At 33.4% G+C, this 21400-nt stretch overlaps 1 protein-coding gene across 1 annotated transcript; it reads right to left on the bottom strand.

Moving 5' to 3' along the window:
* Positions 1–17206: 17206 nt before the first annotated feature.
* LOC132296299 (uncharacterized) lies at positions 17207–17754 on the bottom strand. Its single transcript, XM_059794509.1, has 2 exons — positions 17439–17754; positions 17207–17223 (listed from the first exon to the last, which is right to left on the bottom strand). Exons 1-2 carry the CDS (start codon positions 17752–17754, stop codon positions 17207–17209), a joined length of 333 nt encoding a protein of 110 aa, XP_059650492.1.
* Positions 17755–21400: the final 3646 nt, after the last annotated feature.

The raw sequence follows: 21400 nt of genomic DNA, 5'->3' as shown, positions 1-21400 counted from the left end.
TTGCCAAGTCACATAGGAAGTGATTCTTTAAATACACTTCAAGAGCACAAAAATGAGGCAAGACCAACCATGATTGATTTTGTTTTCAAGACCGTGGATAAAAGGAACAATATCCTCTCTTTCATTTCTTTTCAAGTCATGCTTTTGGACGATGATTTCATTGTTGTAAGTGAGGCATTAAATGAGAAAATGGAAAAGAGGGTCAATAAGGATGTCTCATATCCGGTTTTTGATACGTTCGACTAGTGAGTCGAACCAACGTCTTGCTAGAGATGTTAAACACTAGTATTCATAGAGTTTCAAAACTCTATTCCTCTCTTATTTCTTTTTATTTTTTATTCTTGTGTACATTCTTCCATCCATTTTTCAATCGTTATTCTTGTTACCATCATTGGGGCTTAACATAGGATTTTCTGCACTTTTATCTCAAAATTAGGCATTTGGTGCTAGTTCGATCGATCACAAGTGTCCCTTCGATCGATCGAACCTCCCTGTAGTCAATTCTCTACAGAAATCAGCTCTATGTGTATCGAGCGAATTTCATTTCAGATCGATCTGAGTGTTCCAAGATCGATCGAGATTTTTCTCAGATCGATCGAGATTTTTCTCAGATCGATCTTCATTCCATACCTAGAAATTTTTTTGGAGCTCTGTATTTTTCACCTCTCTGTGTATCGATTGAGCTTGTCTGCAGGTTTTTACGTCTTCAATCAATCGAGTTTAGATCGATCACAGCTTTGCCCCTTTGACTTTTTCTTCTTTCTATTTTTATTTTATTTTATTTTACTTTTGTTATTTTCTTTTATTTTATTTAGTTACTTTTCTCTTTGAATGTTGAAAAAAAAAAATAAAAAATAAAAACATTGCATTCTTTATTTCATTACATTTTCATTTCTTTGCATTTTATTATGTATGTATATACTTGTTATGTTATAAAAAAAAAAAAAAAAAAAAAAAAAAAAAAAAAAAAAAAAAAATGAGTTTTTATTTTCATTTTCATTTTTTTTTTTTCTTGCATCATTTCTTACTTTTTGTTTTTCATTTCTTGCATTGTACATATTCTTTCATTGCATTTTGTGTTATTTATTTTTCTTTTTGCATTTTGTTCATGCATTTTATTCTTTATTTTTCTTGCATTTTGTATATACTTGCTTTCCTAAAAAGAAAAATATAAAAATAATAAAAATTCACTATTGTGCCCTTTTATGTAGTCATGCATACTTTATGATTTATCTTGGGCTTGATCTTATATCTCTCTTTCATCTTGTGATATATTGCCTTAGAATGCTTGATTTACTTATCTTATCCCATTTGATATTTGATGTGAGTTTGCTAGTGTGGTTATTCAAGTAGGTTATTGATTCCAAGTTTTGGAGTGCACTCTTTCCCAATGGATCACTACTGGGCTTCATACTAATGGGTATACTTTTTCCATCTTTTCTATTGTTCTCATTGCACATTGAGGACAATGTGCGGTTTAAGTTTGGGGGTAAGGTGTCTTGTTGCATTCTAATTAAAGTTGAACTTTAAATGCATGATTGAGATTTGAGATTGATATTAGCGATGATTTTGATCTTTTGATGGCTATATTGCTTAGAATTTAAAAATTACTTGACTTGAGAGTCCAATACTACTTGTATGCCTTATGGATGCCATTTAGGAGTAAATTTTTCAAAAAATTGATATCTTGCTTGCATTTGTGGTCCACATCATCCTGATTTTGTGATTGTTTTGAGATTCATTCTAGGATTCTACACTAGTACAGGCGCACACTAGCATTCATTTGTGGGGTATATGCTTTGTTGATTATTGAATTGATTATATCTCAATTGAGCTAGTAATGCATTGAAAGCTTTCATTTTTGATAAAGGTGGATAACAAACCCTTTCCACTAAGTAGCCGGGATTCTAGCCTCATCAAGCACTGAATTTCTAGCGCCGAATGTTAGAGGGCCCAAACTCTAGGTTAATAACTTGACAAAAAAAAAAAAAAAAAAGGTTGTTACAAAAGTAATAAAAAAGTGAGGACTTCTCCAAAAAGTGAGAAGTGGGAAATGATTAGGTGGAGGTTGTTTTGATTTTTAGCATAGTTGATTTAAGCTTATAAGTCCTTAGGGGTGCTTAAACACCTAATGCCCTAAAGCCATCTGGTTTAGGAGTTATTGACCTAATGCTCGACCTCATGGATCACTAGAAAACTTAATAGATCAACATATTGCACCATACTTCCATCTTTGATCTTTAGGAATAAATTAAAAAAAAAATGAGTGAAAAGAATAAGCGCACCTAGATCAATAAAGCTTTAATAAAAGGTCCACTCTTTGTCTTGATGATCGGTACTAGATTTGTGTGCTAGTTTGAGGGTAAGGATGTGATCATTTCTTTAGTTGGCTTAGATAACAACATACTTGATACCGGTCTACTCTAAAAGGACTCTAGACTTGTTTTGATTTGCATGCTCATTTTCTTGATGTGTGGAGGACCATATTTGTTTGCTTGATGTTGAAATTTTGGGAGATTGCTTGGAAATTGTTGAAAAATTGCATACTTGAGGTAGTTTTCTCCCAATGCTTGTTTGGAATATTGGTGCCTCTTTTGTAAGAATGAGCTTAATGTTTGTGAGTATCATTTTTGGAAACCCTCACGAGACGTCACTCATCCACTATCGGTAACATAGGGGTTTAAAAGGCTTGTTGCTTATGCTAAATGTAATCGTGTTCCCTACAAAAGTGGCGTTATCCATTTATTGCTTTTTAGTTCATAGTTGTTTAGTTGTTCATTTCATTCCTTTACTTCGTAGTTCATTACTAGGGACTAGCAATATTTAAGTTTGGGGGTGTGATGAGCCTGAAAAGTGCACATTTAAACCCTTTAAGCAAGGGTATTTTAGTCCATTCATCTATCTTTATTTGCCCGTTTTAGTACTTATTTGTGTTTTTGTCTATTTCAGGTCAATTATGTTAAAACGAGCTAAAAATGGTTTCTTAAGGCCTTTTTGGAGTCAAACTAAGTGTTAGTGAGAATTTGGAGCAAAATGAGGCTGATTTGGAGCAAAAAAGAGGCTGATGCTGAAAGTTGCCAAGTGAGATCGGTCGTGAGACCGATTGAAGAAAAGTGAGATCGATCGAACTCTGATCGATCGAACTTTTCTCTAATCAATTGAACTGTTCGTGAAAGTTATTAAAAAGCAGATCTGAATCTCATTTCGAACCAACTCGGGCAGAGCTTGTAAGGGAAGATTCTAGGGCCGAGTTCTCACATATTTGAGCTCTCAAAGCCTTGTATATAAGAGGGATTCAACCATTTTTGTTGAGAGATTCATATTTTAGATTGTAATTTCTATATTCTCTTTAGTTTTCTCTCTCTATAAAGTTAGAGATTATGGTTAAAAGAAAAGAGGGAAGTGGAGGCACATCTCAAGATCCATCTTTAGATCCACTCTCTCTCTCTCTCTCTCTAGAGCTTCAAAGAAAAAGAAGAAGAGGATGGAGCCATGTTTGGAGCTTACCCTTGAGGGTTTCGTGACCACATCTACCTCCTCCATGATTGGCTAGATCTACACTTAGGGCTTGGATGAGCCCTAAGTCTTGTGTAATTTAAACCCTTGTACTTCTATTTTTGGGGATTTATATATATTGTTGTGATTAGTGTTCTAGCTTTGTGAATTTAATGAATCTTGGTATATTTCTATGATTTCTATGATTTAATTCTTCCTATTAATTCTCTAGTTTATTTATATGTCTATGTGTGATTAAATTATGAATTATTTCTTACATGATTCATATGGATTAATTCTTTCAATTGATTCTCTATTTGATTTCATGTTGTATTATGTATGATTATTTGGGGAATTGATCTCTACACTAGATTCTCTGTATTAGTTGCATGTCTATGTGTGATTAATTAAAGATTTAGTAATGGCTAAGCATGGGTTTTCATTCAATGGGTTTATAGATCAATTTGATGGATTATTCTTATGCTTGATGGGTTGTTCTACAATTTAATTCATACTTGTAGGTAGGTAGACAATCTATACTTAGTTTGATATTCCATGGCTTATTATTGCAAATTCCATGATGCTCTAGATTGATGTGTACTACAATTGTTACTAATTTGATGGGTCATGCTTAGAATTGATGGGTTGTGCTATACTTAGTTTATTTGTTAGTTGGGCAGACAATTCATACATAATTTTGTTGGTCCATGCCTAATATTGCAATTGGTAGTCGCATTTTGTTCACAACAATGTATTCCCTATTAATGCAAAGCAAGTGGTTAATTACATAAGCTTAGTGGTGATTCCAACACCCTAAGACCTCTCTTTATATCTCTTAAATCCCTAACTCAACTTAGTTTATTTTAATTGCATTTTCATTAATTGAAGTAGTTTAATCATCTCATTAAATCTCTTGGCAATCTTGTGATACATTAGAGTCAAAGTTAAATTCCAACACGTATAATCCCTTGGGATGGTCCCTACTCACTTTTACTACGTTAGTAGTAGTGGTGGTAGTGGTTTTTATAAATTTAAATTTGAACTAAAATGCTTTTCTTGAACCGCACATTAACTACATTATTTTGACGTATACAAGTGGCCTCGTCACACTCCAACAGTGTCTAACACATTTTTATGATGAGTTTGATACGGATAGTTATATTGGTGAGGTTAATACTTTACACGATTCCACTCCAATCTTTGAACTACCGAAAATTAGGTTTGAACCATTATCTATTCTCGCTGCCACTGCTCTCGAAAATAAGAAGAAGCCACCCAAGGTTGAACTAAAGCCTCTACCTGAGACGTTAAAGTACTCTTACCTAGGTGAGTCTGACACTTTTCCCATGGTAATTGCTTCAGACTTGACTACCAATCAGGAAACCCAACTTCTTAAGGTTCTTAGGGAAAATCGTGCAGCCATAAGGTGGTCCATTGATGATATTCGCGACATTAGTCCTTTAGTGGTTCAACATCGTATTAATTTAGATAATGATGCAAAAACCTATAGGCAGCCCCAAAAGAAACTTAACCCTAATTTAAAGAAAGTTTTTCGTGCTGAAATTATCAAACTTCTTGATACCGGTATCATCTATCCCATTTCTAATTTTCAGTGGGTAAGCCCCATTCATGTTGTCCCTAAAAAATCAGGCATCACCGTCGTATCCAATAGCCATAATGAATTGGTTCCTACTTGTGTCCAAACTGGATGGCAAGTTTGCATTGATTATCGAAAGTTCAATACTGTCACTCGAAATGATCATTTTCCTCTGCCTTTTATTGATCAAATGTTAGAAAGATTAGCTTGTCAATCATTCTATTGCTTCTTAGATGGTTACTCTGGGTATAATCAAATCCCTATTCACGTTGATAACCAAGATAAGATCACTTTCACCTATCCATTTGGCACATTTGCTTTTCGTCGTATGCCTTTTGGTTTATGCAATGCATCTGCTACATTTCAGCGATGTATGATGAGTATTTTCAGTGACATAGTTGAAAAGTTTCTTAAAATCTTCATGGACGACTTCTCTGTTTTTGGTTCATCATTTGAGCAATGCCTTCACCATCTTACTCTTATTCTTCAGCGTTGTCGTGACACCAACTTGGTTCTTAACTGGGAAAAGTGTCATTTCATGGTTAAAAAAGGAATTGTCCTCGATCATAATATCTCTGCTGCAGGAATTGAGGTAGATCAATCTAAAGTTGACCTTATCTCGAGTTTACCTATTCCCAAAACTGTTCGGGATATTAGAGCTTTCTTAGGTCATGCCGGTTTTTACCGTCGTTTCATTAAATATTTCAGTAAGATAGCAAGACCTCTCACCCATCTGTTAGGGAAGGATATACCCTTTGAGTTTACCGATGTCTGTCACTCTGCTTTTGAACAATTAAAGTCAGCTCTCACCACTGCACCCATCATCCGTTCGCCAGATTGGAACTTACCCTTTGAGATCATGTGTGATGCGTCTGATTATACAGTAGGAGCTATCTTAGGTTAAAAGGTTGAGAAAGCACGACATGTTATCTATTATGCTAGCAAAACCCTGAATGATGCCCAAACCAACTATTCCACCACGGAGAAAGAGTTGTTAGCCGTCGTGTTTTCTTTTAACAAATTTCGCTCCTATTTGATCAGTTCCAAAGTCATTATCTATACCGATCATGCTGCATTAAGACATCTTTTGTCCAAAGCAGATGCCAAACCTCGGTTGATCCGTTGGATCCTACTTTTTCAAGAGTTTGACCATGAGATTTATGATAAGAAAGGCTCCGATAATGTGGTGGCCGATCATTTGTCCCGTTTTGTTGTTGAGTCTACTACTGAATCCATTCCAATCTTGGATGCTTTTCCAGATGAACAATTATTTGCAATAACTCATGCCCCATAGTATGCTAATATTGTCAATTACATTGTGACAGGTCAAATTCCTTCAACTTGGTCCAAACAGGAGAGAGATAAATTCCTAGCTAAGGTTAAGGAATATTTTTGGGATGACCCCTACTTGTTCAAATATTTTCCTGATCAAATCATCCGTATGTGTCTCCCTGAGATAGACCAGGAATCTGTCATTTCCTTCTGTCATGATTAGACTTGTGGTGGCCACTTTAGCTCTAAAAGAACCACTACAAAAATCTTGCAGTCGGGATTTTATTGGCCCACCCTTTTCAAGGATACCCACACCTACTGTTTGGCTTGTCGTAGATGCCAATTGTTAGGTAAGATTACCGAGCGTAATGAATGGCCCCAACAACCCATTCTAGTTGTTGAAATTTTTGATGTTTGGGGTATTGATTTTATGGGACCCTATCCTTCCTCATATGGATGTCTTTACATCCTTCTGGCTGTTGATTACGTGTCTAAATGGGTAGAAGCTTTAGCCACCAAGATAGCCGACCATCGAGTTATGGTGCGTTTCTTCAAAGACTTAATTTTACCTAGATTTGGTACACCTCGAGCCATTATAAGTGAAAATGGTTCACATTTTTGCAATCAAGTCTTTGGAAGTTTATTGTCTAAATATGGTATCACTCATAAAGTGGCCCCATCATATCACCACCCACAAACTAATGGTCAGACTGAGGTATCTAATAGGGAAATTAAGCAAATATAGGAAAAAATAGTTAATCCTACACGGAAAGACTGGACCCTCCGGCTTCAGGATGCTTTGTGGGCATACTGGACTGCTTACAAGACCCCTATAGGATTGTCCCCGTACCGTTTGGTTTATGGCAAAGCCTGTCACTTGCTTGTAGAGCTAGAACACCGTGTTTATTGGGCCATTAAGGCCATGAATTTTGACTCTGATAAAGCCAGTAAACATAGGAAACTCCAGCTTGATGAGTTGGAAGAAATTCGAAATGATGCCTATGAGAGTTCCAAAATGAAAGTTGGAACATGACAAGCACAATCTTCGAAAGGATTTCTCCCCCGGACAAAAGGTTCTTTTGTATAACTCCCATCTTCAATTGTTTCCCGAGAAGTTATGGTCACGTTGGTCCGGCCCATACTTTGTCAAACATGTGGCAAGTCACGGTGTAATTGAGGTATATGACCCCACGACTAGGGAATTGTTTAAAGTTAATGCTCATCGCTTAAAGCCTTTCCTTGAGTTCAAGTCTCATGAAATTGAGGACATTCTCCTCATCGATCCTGTCCATTCGGATTGATCTCTGTGGGGGTACTATCCCCCTTGCCTCTAGCTGAAGATGTTAAACTTAGCGTTCCTGGGAGGCAACCCAATTCCTTGTTTCTATTTCTTTAGCTATGCTTATATTTTGTTTGGGGGTACAATCTGTCATAATTTCAGAACACTTAGTCTCTCTTTTGCAATGACTATCTGCAGGGATTGTACTTCAGAAGCACCAAATCAATTGAGGTAATTCGTTCCAATTTTTCTTTTTATCTCCAGTGGTACATTGTATATTTCATTCACCACTTTTCAGTGCTCTATTTTTCAAACACTAGGGACAGTGTTTTATTTTGTTTGGGCGTAAGACAGATTTATCAAAACATGTACCTCTTTTGAAAATCTTTTCACAAAAAAAAAAAAAAAAAAAAAAAAAAAAAAAAAAAAACCTTCCTGCTTTTCTACTTTGTGAAAGATAAGAGATGTCATTATTCTAGATTGAGATTAAGCTTGTTACTAAGGTGATATAACGATAGACATTACACTATGAGAATTCAGAAGTAGAAATATTTTTGCACAAAGTTTCAGCTTGAAAGAAAGAAGTGAATAATCTCCCAAGAATCTAGATCTATTACTGGAGACTTAAAACTATATGAACTTTCGTGTCTTTCATCTTTTTAGAGAGCTTTACATTAACTCTGAGTCACAAGATGGCTCAAATTTCTTAGATAGCACGATAACAATTTATTATTAGTCTCGTAATTCTTCATCTTGGTAGATCATTGAGAATGAAATCACATCGAGTTAAGAGAAACATAAGTCTTCTAGTTTACTATGTATTATCATACCTTCATTGCCTTTCGTAATCTTGTTATTTTTTTGAGAAATATTAGGGATGACTGTCTGTAAAAGAAAAAGGGATCAAGAAGTCATTCATATCCTCTTCAAAAATAAATAAATAAATAAATAAATGAAAAAAAAGAGAAAAAGAAAAATAAGAAGAAGTTTATAGTGTCCCTTTCAAATATTTTGAAAACCCCTCATTCTCAGAAACATTTATGTATGAATTGAGCTTAATAATGTTTTTAGAAAAGGTATGATAGTGCATAGTAAATGAGAAGGTGTTATGGTGGTTAACTCGACATTCTCTCAAAAGTGATCAACATTCCTATCATGAGACTCTTCTATTATATGTATCGGTCCTTCAAATAATTAGTATGTAAACTTGATTTTACTTTGGAAACAGAGTTCCTACTCATATACATTTGAGAGATATAGTTTGCCAAATCCTCGAGAGATGTTCTTTTAGAAAGATATTTAATATGAGATTTGAAGTCAAAACATAGTTTTCTAAAGACTTGGGAATTGTTGACTTCGCACACACACACTATCTACTTCTAGGTTGTTTATGGGTGAACTTTCTTGAAATATTTGTTTTTATAACACCTTAATAGCTCATTGTATATAAAGAACTTGATATTTTCATCTCTGAAACTTTTCATTTTGTAGATATGCAGGAAAATTCTTTGGAAGTTTGTGGGTACCTTCACTGAAAACCCTCACGAGGCTATAACTCGTCCACTAAGGGTAACCTAGTGGTTTAAGGCCTTATTGCATATGGTAAATGCAATCGAAAGTAGCCTGCGAAAGTGACACATCTTTTTGTTAATAAAAGTAATATTTTTTGTGAACTTATTTATTTTTGTCTTTCTTTGCTAAAGGATTAGCAAAAGCTTGTTTGGGGGTAGTTTGATAAGTATACAAAATTTATTATTTTATGCACCAAAATAAGCTTTTAATTAGACTTTTATATTATTTAAATATTCTTATATGTTTGTTTTGTGTTTTGTAGGTATTAATGTATGAATAAGAAGAAAAGAAAAGAAAAAAGAAGAAAGAAGAAAAGAATGAAGAAAAGTGTGTGCACGTGAAACAAGAGAAAGGAGGAGAGAGAAAGACGAAAAAAAAAAGAAAAAAGAGAATGATGATGAGTTAGAAAAGGAGGAGAGAGAAAGAAGAAAAGAAAAGAAGAAAATGTGAAATGGTCAATGAAGTAAGTAGCAGAAAGGTGGCGTGAGGAAATGAAGAAGCAGTTTAGGAAAGGCAATCGTCACAGCCTACAAGTGGGTTGCTTCATTTGGCTATAAATTGCACACTTCGGAGGCAGAGTTAGATAGTTAGAGATAGAGCTAGATAGAGTGAGAAAGTTATAGATAGTTGTAGTTTTTGAGACATTATTTCCTTGTGTAATTTTCTTTAAAGCTTTGTTTAATTTAATACAAGTTATTTTCAGAAGTTTCATTCTCATTTAATTTCAAGCAATTTAGTTCAATTTGCATGTTTTGTTTTCGAGTTGTAATTTTATTTCCATAGTTCGTGACAAATCTCAAAATCAATGTTTTTAAATCTCTTGTTCGAAAACAAAAACTCACTTGAATGCGTGGTTCGACCCTACTTGCCATTAGACATTTTTAGTTAAATGATTGTAGGTATTTTATCTTGATATGGAGTGAATTTGAGAATGATAAGTCCATAAATATACGCCTATCACCCTAGGGACACTTGAACCTAACTCTGATACCAACTATAATACCCCCCAATTTCGGAACACGGGTTGATCAAATCTGCGCACAAAATTAAGGGATATCAAAACAATTAAAGTATTTCAAATAAACACAGTGTGCAAAAAGAAATAAAAAGAATAAATAACTCACTAAAGGAAATCTATTAAATAAAAGTTCCATTAATAATTCTCTAAAATTTACAACTCGGGAATCCCGTAATATAAGGACCTTTAAAACAATATTTAATAATCCAGTCAATTATAAATTAAATAAGTCTATTATCCTACTTTGGAATAAACTGAAAGAATGGATAAGTCCACCAGTTGTAGATCCTCAACTTTGAGACTTGGAATTTCTAATAACCTGAAAAATAAATCGCATGTTAAACCCTACGAGCAAACTCTCTCTACCAGGCCTCTGAAAATCAATAAGCAGATCATCTCTCATCAAAACTAAACCTAATAAAGTTTTAACTTTAATATAGCATGATATACATATATATAATAATTATATATACTACGGTATGTACATCCATTAATAGATTTATTAAAATTTCAAACCTATTAAATAATGATTAAAATAATAATCATACCTAAACCAATTTATCATTTCTTTTAAAAAAAAAACTCATTTAACCTTAATCCTATCCTAGTCAGTTGCTTATAATAAAAGGAATATTATAGTTAATCTCAAAACCCGATAACGATTTTAATTATTTAAATCACATAACCAAAACCTAAGTTTTGACAAATCATCCATATCTCCACCAATATTAATATTCTAACTAGTAAGTACTAGATTATTCTAATTTAAGAATATTTAATCATAATCCAATCTATACATACAGTAACCATAGATCTAACACGTAGCAATTTAATTACACTTTGACAAATCAACCATGCCATTATAAATATATTTATTTATATATTGGCAATTCAATCATGCCTCCTTAAGTATTTTTATTTATACGTTGGCAATTCAACCATGACTCCATAAGTATATTTATTTATACATTGGCAAATCTTATATATTTAATTAGCAACTCATCCATGTTTTCTATGTATGTATTTTATTCATACAAATACTTAGACAATATATTTACGCCTATGGCAACTCATTCATGCCTACAATTCAACTATGCACCAATTTTAGACTCAACGATAGTTAATTCATACATAGACATCTTATGTAAATTATAAGCATATCACTTTATTTAATAACCAGTCTATCATGATTAAATTAACCATATTATATACCAAATAAGAATAATAATAATAATAATCTTAAATGATATATTCAAATACACTTTTATTATATATAACATCTTCCTTAATAATACTTGATTATTTAAATCATATATATATATACATATTAATCAATATATATATATATACCTATATTTTCTTCCATCCTAAACATAAATTAATTAAATTATATGCACACACACACACACACATATATATATATATATATAACTCCTTCCATCACCAAACTATTAATTAAGGATATTTACACAAAATAAATGTTATTAAATATCGACATAAATGGTTTCCTATAAATACTCCATATCGGTTTAAATAATTTTTCGACACATTCTTACTAAAATGTATATATCTTTTAGTATGATGGAAATCTGATAATGAAATTGGTACCATTGGAAAGAGGATGAAAAATCCTTAAATTTGAGCTCAAGAATGACCCAATTTCGATTTAAGATGACTAAGTTATGACTGTTTAAATTATATGTCACAACCATGCAAAATAATAGATTGAGCTCAATCGCTATTGTGAGCGCGACCACACCGAATCATTTCTATGTTGATTAAAACAAGTCAATGGTCCAGATGCATGCGCACACCAGATCTTCATGCGCCGTGATATGCTGGATCATCCGCTCCTCATCATTTAATCCATCAGCCATTATTTGAGTGCATACCATGTTTTTCATGTGCCGCACCACACCGGATTATTATTTGGTTGACTAGACCTACTACATGGTCCAGATCTAATGCGCACTTAATTTCCATGCATCTCCACTACACTGGATCAACTCATTTATACTAAAATAAACCAAGGGCCAGATCTGCATATTTACCCTACTCCTATGCACATGCAAACACAGAATCCTACTCTGATAAATCAGGACATTATATGGTCCTGATATAGGCGCACTGAAAGTTGGTATGCCGGGCCACACAGGATCACATCCCTTAATGAGGCGTCGATTTCTACCAAAGCGTTATACAAATATATATAACTTTATATATATATATATATAATTACCAAATAAATATATGAAATTAAATCTAACAAATTCCTAAAAATTATAGAAGAATAGTAGAAAATTCTAGAAAATTATAGAAAATTTTCAAAAATTGTATAAACCCTAAATAACCTTATTGGGTCACAGATCAAGCATAACAGTTGATTTAAATATATATAACCTATATTTATAATTAAAATCCAACAATTCTAAAAAATAAAATAATAATAAATCATGCTTTTAGTACTACGATTTAATCTTAATTTAATCAAACAAAATTAACTTAATACCTTTGATTAAAATCGTTCTAACCATGATTTAAATTAATAAATTAAATTTAAAGCCTTGATAATCAAGGTAAAATTCTTATGAGTTCTAAAAGGAAAGTTAGAGAAGAACTCACCTGAAGGTTTCGAAACGAAACCGACACTTCAAGTTTTGAATATCTCTTCCAATCCCGAGATCCTCTTTGTCGGCCTTTTCCTTTTCTCTCTCTCTCTCTCTTATTTTTGTAACGTGTAAACTTTTAACCTTAAAGCCTTATGTGTATATTTATACACATTAAAATCCAAATCATATTCCAACTAAGACTCTCAAATAAAATAATAATCTTCAAATAATATATATATAAACATATATTATATTACATATACATATATATACCTTCCATAACTAACCCATTGGTTAATTATATCATATATATATATGTCCTTCCATAATACTTATTAATTAATTATATTTATATATATATAATTGTATATATATATATTTATAATTATACAAAAATGATAATTTAAATAATCACATAACCATGGGCCTTTATTAATTAACCTAACATGGCTTCATCCAAGCCCAAGACCATATCATTTGATTAAACTCCTCTTAAGCCCAAACCAATTAATTTAAATAGATCAAATAATTAAATGAACACTTAAATTAAAATAACTAATTACACTAAGCACATAAACAAAACAATAAATTACAACCAAGTCGCACTATACTAATAAAATTAACACACTAATAATTCAATCAATAATCAAACACACACAAAACAATCATCATATCAATCACTAAATATAATTTAATTAAAATAAGACAATTAATCTAAGCACTCAATTAAATAAAAAAAATTATTTAAAAATACAATAAAAGCAATTAACCTCAATTCAATCAAACAAATCATTTAAAAATAAAATAAAACTAATTAATCCCAATTAAAAATCCTTTAAAATATCGGGGTATTACATTTTTTTGTAAAGGAGGAAAAATTGGTTGTTGAGACTGTAAATAAGATTGGATGGGATCATATTTAACTGGACATGTGTCAATGACATGTTGGGGTATTTTTGAAAGGGCTGAAAATTTGTTGGTTGGTATCTTTTTGTAAAGGAGGAAAAACTGGCTGTTGGGACTGTAAGTAAGATTGGATGGGATCATATTGAACTAGACATGTGTCAATGACATGTTGGGGTATTTTTGAAAGGGCTGAAAATTGGTTGGTATCTATAAGAGAGTGTTTTATTGAATTTGCTGCTTCTTCAAGTTGGACTTTGTCGTACCAGCTTAATTTAAGGGGAGTTTGGGAAAAGGATGATTATGCATAAGCATCTTTGGTTTTGTGGAGTTTTATATCTGCAACTTAGGAATTTTTTCTTGTCTTGGGAGGCATGGTGTCCACCCTATACCAAACATTATATCTAGTTCTGGGCAGAAGCAGTCAACACAGTAACCTACCTGATTAATCGTGGACCGTTGGTTCCATTAGAGCTTCGGATACCAGATGAGGTATGGAGCGGCAATGAGGTAAATCTTTCGTGGTTGAAAGTTTTTAGCTATATAGCATATGCGCATATTAGTGACCATGCTAGGGGAAAGCTCGACCCCAAGTCACTAAAATGCATCTTCATTGGTTATGGTGGAGATGAACTTGGTTATCGACTATGAGATTACTAGAACAAAAAAATTATCAGAAGTAGAGATGTGATTTTTAATGAGAAGGTAATGTACAAGGATAGAGATACCGCACAGTCAACTAGTCCTGTATAGAGTAGCCCTGATTATGTTAAGTTGGATGATGATTCAAAAGATGATGATGATCAGATAGATGAGAGTTCATAGTAGGAACTCATTGATCAGAGTACATCGCGAAGTCCAACCCCAATACCCAACCTTTGAATGTCCCCACGAGAACCTATTCCAAATCGAAAGTATTTGGATTATATGTTGCTCACAGATAGTGGTGAGCCTAAATGCTATGCCGAAGCGTGCATGTCAGGTTGAAGATGCTAACAAGTGAGAGCTTGCAATGGAAGATGATATAGAGTCCCTTATCTCTAACAAAACATGGGAACTTGCCAAGTCACCAACAAAAAAGAAATTTCTTCACAACAAGTGATACAAGGTAAGATTGGTGGTCAAAGGCTTTCAGCAGAAGGAAGGGATTGACTACACCGACATTTTTTCACCGGTTATGAAACTAACTATCATTCGGTTAGTTCTCATCATTGTTGCAGCAGAGGGTTTGCACCTAGAGCAGTTAGATGTCAAAACTGCTTTTCTCCACGTAGACCTAGAGGAGGAGATTTACAAGTAGCAACCGCAACCGGAGGGTTTCTCAGTAAAAGGAATGGAGAAACTTGTGTGTAAGTTGAAGAAAAGCTTGTACGGTTTGAAACAAGCCCTGAGACAGTGGTACAAGAAATTTGATCGGTTTATGCGAAGACATGGCTACAACAAATAAATAAATAATTAAATAAGGCAAAAGTACGTTCCACAGTAAAAAATTTAGATTCCAGTTCTCCAATGCCAGCCTTCTAACTCCTTTTGGTGCTCATGGCAGACAACAGTTTCAAATCACATTATCAAAAAAGGAATCCAAGGCTACTTTCAATGTGCATGGCAAGCAATAGTTTTCCTTTCAGTGCACATGGTAGTGAGAAGCAACCTTTCAATCACTTCGTCCAGTGCACATGGTAGTGAGCAGCAGCAACTTGCACTCACCTCATTTTGAAGGAATCCAAGGCTCCCCGTAGTCCTATAAATAGTAGCTTCTCAAGCTATTCCAGGGCAAACTAGAACAAAGTTCAGATGCAAAGTTTAAACTCTGTCTCTCAGTTTCATTTCAATTATTCAATCAAATTGTAATTTTTAATTTTTATTCTCCAAGGAGCTCCGCTCAGAACAAGTTTGCAATAAAAGATTACCAAGTTATCAAAGTTGTAAGTTTCAAGTTTCAAATATTATATTCTGTCTATTCTGTCTTTTATCTTTCTGTATTTTGGTGATTTACTTTCTGTTATTAATATTTTGTCCTTGTAAGTTTATTATTTTCATCAATTCTTGGGTGTTTAAGAAAATATATATTTAATTTTTTTTTAAGCTTCAAAAATTTTCTTCCATTTTACGGCCGATCGGGTTGGATATATATGACCAAAATTATAAAATTCTCCTAATTCTTCTGCTATCTCTCCCTCTCCCAGACGGCATCTCTATATCTCTCTCTCCCAAAACTTTATATTTTTATTTCTTTTAAAGCTTCAAAACTTTTCTTCCATTTTCCAGCCGATTAGGTTGGTTTCCTGGCTCGGTTCCTTGACGAAAAATGCTCCCTCGTTACTATCTACTACACAGTCTAAGAGTTCAATTTATAGTTGAGTATTGAATATTTTTGGAATTTTTGAAAGTTTTAGATCTAGAACTTCAAGGGAGGTTTTGGTCTATTTCGAATCGGATTTTGGAGTCGCTTCTTTGGGACAATATGATCTCCTTGGCATCAGCTACAACCCCAACGAATAGTTTTTCATTGACCGGAGTTGACCGGCGTTGACTTTCCTGCCGTGATGCTTTTAGGTGCATTTTGAGGTAGGGGTGTCTAAATCATTAAGTTTTGACTTTTGTTGAGTTTTCTTACTTAATTTCTTGCTTAAACATGCTTATAATGATAAATCTTGAAGTGAAGATGTTGAGTATGTGTTTATGTGATGAAAATATGTTCAAAGATGATGTTGGTTGTATATATGTATGTTTGGTTGCAAGTTGTTTAAAGAGCATGCCATGTGATGATTTGTTTTCTTGAAATTATACACATATACATGATGATGATGATGACGACGTTGAAAAATATGTATGCTTAAATTGATAAAGTTGCAAAGTATGTAATTGTTAATTTCATCCATCCATGATTTCATTTCTGGCATGGGCATGGTAAAGGGTTTCTTGATCCGAAAAAAAAAAAAAAAAAAAAAAAAAAAAAAAAAAAAAAAAATTCATTATGTCTAGCAATTATCATATAGATTTCTTGAATTTCTTGATCCCCTCACATTTTTTTTTTCTCGGAAATTCAAGCAATTTTTATACAATCCTCTCACATTGCCATACTATAGCATGAATGATGTTCTGCTAACTTAGCTAATGTTGCATTGATATATTATAGGTTGTTTGGATTTTAAGACTGCTTACCATATATTCTGGATTACAAAAGCCAGCAAGGACATTTGTAATTCATGTTGATGTAATAGATAAAGTTATATCTCATATGCTAAAGTAAATTTAACCTGAGGGGAGGGGAAAATAAGAAATAAATAGAGAGAAGAAACAGAAGAATTCCATACCATAGTAGATCAGTACATAATACTTTAGATTAGGAGATATATATAGCCTAAGGCCTGAAGCTATTCCACTTTATTGATCATATATAGTAGTTTCAGATACAACTTTGCATTACATATATGGAATATACCCTCTCTTCTTTTAACTCATGGAACTGTGTAACCTGCACATAGACAGCAAATTACAACCAAAAGAGTTATATATATACTGTACTAAATTGTGAAACAACACACACACACACACACAACACACACACTTAAAATTAAGCGAAGAGAAGAGAGAATGTGTTTTCTTACTGCCCCACACACACACACTCTTATATACTGATTCTAACAAACCAAACTTAGAATTAAGTGAAGAGAGAATGTGTTTTCTTACTGCCACATTTGGATCCATGAGGGAGTGGTTTGCCACAGAAGCCCACGACATACACTGCTTTTTCCATGCTAATAATATTCTCCACATCCTGGGTGATGTTCTTGCACACGCAAGGGAAGTCTAGTGTCTGCACCACCTCGCAACATGCCTTGGACGGATCAACGGTCGGCCCAGGCTTCTGCACAAATCTGGAGCATTGCTCTACCAGTCCCTGCATGTCACCATGACACTGTCCCAACACCATGCTGTTGCTGTTGTCCAGAACTATAGTTCCAGCAATCACAAAGATAGCCAAAACTTTCATGAACATTGCCATCTCTCTCTCTAGCTCTCTGTACTGTATGTATGATATATATATATGTATATATAAAATCTATTGATTTTCTCTCTGGATAGTGTATTGTTTTGATCAGTTGCATGGGTTTATATAGAAGAGTTTTTTAGGTCAGTAATGGAATGGACACTTTGCATGCATGCACCTTGCAGTTGAAAAGTTGTGTGAAATATTTTACGTTGAAAGTTACCACAGTGCAAAAGCATGTGATCAGCATTTTATCATCCGTTAAAGTAGCTTTCTTTACAGGTGTGGATGCTCTCATTCATGAGAAAAGTCTTCTTAAACGTATGTGATGTCAGAATTCAATAGTTAATTATCTGTTCCATTACTTCATTTTATTATGAATATTATTATTACCCTACTGCCTTTTTATATTTTTGTAATCTGTGTATTTATTTGTGTAATCTGCGTATCATATTAATTATGCGTTAAAGTTATGTGAGTGGGAAGTTAGGGTCGAGTTTGGAGACGGGATCATCAAAGCGGTGGTGGAGCATGAAGATCACTTAAGGCCCATGGAAGTGGAGTGAGTTGACACGTTATGGCACACTGAGGCACATTGATTACCACTGATGACACCTGGCGGCGCAATGATAGAGATTTGACGATCCAGCTAGTTGAAGCGCGGCGCAATGATTTGCAGAGCGTATTGGAAGCTGGTCGCGCATAACGGAAGTGTAAGTTTGAAGGTTGATTGCTGTCGAGGAGGGGGTTGATTATACCAACTTTGGTCGTGACTATGATAAATTGATAAGATTGTTTACTATTAATCAAAAGACTCAGATATCATGTTAGAAATAGAAGAATTGTATATTAAATTGCATTATAAACAATACAATAGCATCTATATATCGGAGAAGGTTGTGAGCAGGTGATCGAGCTATGAATAAGTAATCAAGAAGAGTATTGCTATTTCACCCGACTTATTTACCTCGATTCATAACCGACTAATGATATGACATTCCTTTTGTAGGGCACATTAAATACATAAAACTTTTAGGACTAACATATCCTCTTATTTCTAATCTCACCCTTTTCTTTCCCCCAACCAATTACCATCTTTCCTCTTTCTATCGAAACTCATCTTAGAGCAATCCTCACCTTCTCCAACTCAATCAATCTTCACCTTCTTTAACAAATTTCATAATATCTTCAAATCACACAACGCCATTAATGTTTTCCAGAAAAGATTGATTGCCGAAACATATTTTCATAATAAGTACTTTCATCCTTATTTCCTCCCTTAAATTCAATTAAAACCTACTACCATAAATTTTGTTAAAATCCATAAAACACATCTTCAAAATGTTCTATTTTCTTTTATTTATTTATTTTTTTCTTGGTGATGAAAAACATATAAAATTGTAGTTGAAGAGAATAGAGAGAAACAAATTTGGTTGACTGAAACTTTTTTATTGACCGCAAAAAAATAAAAAATAAAAATGGAGGAATGTCAAATATGCAAAGGAGAAAAGGTGTATATATATATATGGCGAAGAAAACGAGAGAAACTAAAAGGGTATTTTTGTCTAAAAAATGTAGTACATTTAATATGCGATGAGAGAGATTTAGAACAATCATTCGTGTATTACCACGTTAAAGTAGGTTTTTCTATCTGTATCAAAGCGTCGTCAAAATTATCATTTTCCAAGTAAGAAATAATAATATGGAAATGTGTAGTATACAATAAATATATCTAAGTGGTAGGTAAATGGATAAACTTGTAATCTAATTGTGTTTTGTGTTTTTTTTTTACCCGCAATATCTGACTCATGAAGATAAGACATTACATGATCCGACTCCAAAAAGCAAAATTGTATAAAAATAAAGAATGATTAAATAAAATTCCTAATTAAAAAAAGAAAAAGAAAATATAAAAGTAATGTTACGAGGTTAATAATACACATATTAAATTCAAGAACAAATGTACAAATATGTTTATAAAAAAAAAATGATGTATATGCATATAAATCAGTGTTTATGTATAATATATTTTAGTGACTTTTGGTGCCAATTTTGTATTATGGTTGAATTTCACTAAGTTTTGTCACTAAACCTCCAAATGTGTGTGCAGAATGTGGTCGATAGAGCAAACATTTTGGTATGTATTCCTTTTAAGAAAATAGTACTACTATAAATGTTAAATGATGAACCCAAGAAAAGGATAGATGGCAAGAAGTTAGAAATTCAGGAGCTTGAACTTTTTCAAGACGTTAAAAAATATTACCCTCCTTTCAAATTAAATGTCCGTTTTGTGATTCTAATTTTTTCAAGAGGATGAGTTTTAATATTTTTTTTTATTGAATTAATAGCGAATTATCAAATATGTTCATAGTAGATCCAAATAAAGAAAACAAATCTCCCCATTTTTTTTTCCTTCCATAAATTAAATTAGGATAATAGGTGAACTTGCATATAAAAGCGAAACCCTTTTAATAGAATTCAGTTTGTCATTTAGCTCATTTTATATCCTTAACAATGTGAAAAAAAAAAAAAAAAAAAATTAAATTATTTGTTTATTATTCATGTTATTACAAATGATGTGTTTACCGTTCATGCATGAGATTCAAGATAAATATGTGACAGATTTTGTTCCATCACAAATTTCATTCAAGAGGCTATTGTGACTTGGAATTTTAAGTAAAACAATTTATTTGACTCATTGAGATAGAATGGTTGCGGAGTTGATTTTTTGATAAACATCTTATTTTGTTGTATTAGTGACGAAATGAAATTGATGAGTTTTTTTTTTTTTTTTTAGCCTAACGTACTGTTTTATATATCACATATTGGATTAAATTTGATTATATTAAATGCTTACGTGGATGTGCTTAAAAAAAGAAATATAAACGAAAAAAAAAAAACAAGGGAGTAGTGAAAGTACAAAGAATTTTCTCCAATTGTGGAGAGAGAAACTTTATACTCCCAATGATTTTTTAACCGCTTTTCCCTCTTAATTCCCTCCATTTATAAACGGTTATAACCACCCCTGGGCTGGTCCTAATTTATTCTCTTTCGTCTGGGCTCGACTTCTTTCTTCATAACTGGGCTTCCGCAATGACTTCTTGGATCTGGGCCCATTCAGCGGAGACTTGCTCCATCCTGGCTATCCACACCCAACCCGTTCTTAGCAATATGAATCATACCAAGCCCAAATCATTTCTGGTGTCTTCATCTGCCCCCAATAATCTCTCCCTTCATTAATTAGGGTGAGATTATTGAAAAGACACAATCTTGGTCTGACGGCTCGGAGCGATGACACGAGGAATCGAATTGCTAGCATAAGGACCCAGACTTCGAGATCTGCTGTGCCGCTTTTGCCTTAACCTTTTGAATTCTGTGTTGCCTCCATTTCTTCTCTTTAAAAACCCTAATCCTCTCAACCTTTATCTTCTTTTAACATATCCTACTTTTATTCTCCGTTGTCATCCTCCTGAGTTTCGTCCGTCACATTCCTACACTTTCCAGCGATCTTTCTTCAATTTCTCCGACGAATTTTTCCTTCGCGTCTTTGGCTATTGTGCTGTTGCTGTGTACTTCACAAACTCTCAAGGTCAGTTTTTTTTTTACTACCTTTTTTGAAAAAGAAAACTTTACTACCATAGATTCCTCCTCTTCTCCATGG

This window comes from Cornus florida, unplaced genomic scaffold (genome assembly GCF_030987335.1).
Source record: "Cornus florida cultivar Cherokee Brave unplaced genomic scaffold, ASM3098733v1 CherokeeBrave_3.0.0_Hap2_Chr02, whole genome shotgun sequence".
NCBI classification, from domain to species: Eukaryota; Viridiplantae; Streptophyta; class Magnoliopsida; order Cornales; family Cornaceae; genus Cornus; species Cornus florida.
Note: the sequence above shows the minus strand (reverse complement) of the source record. Positions and strands in the feature narration are given on the sequence as shown.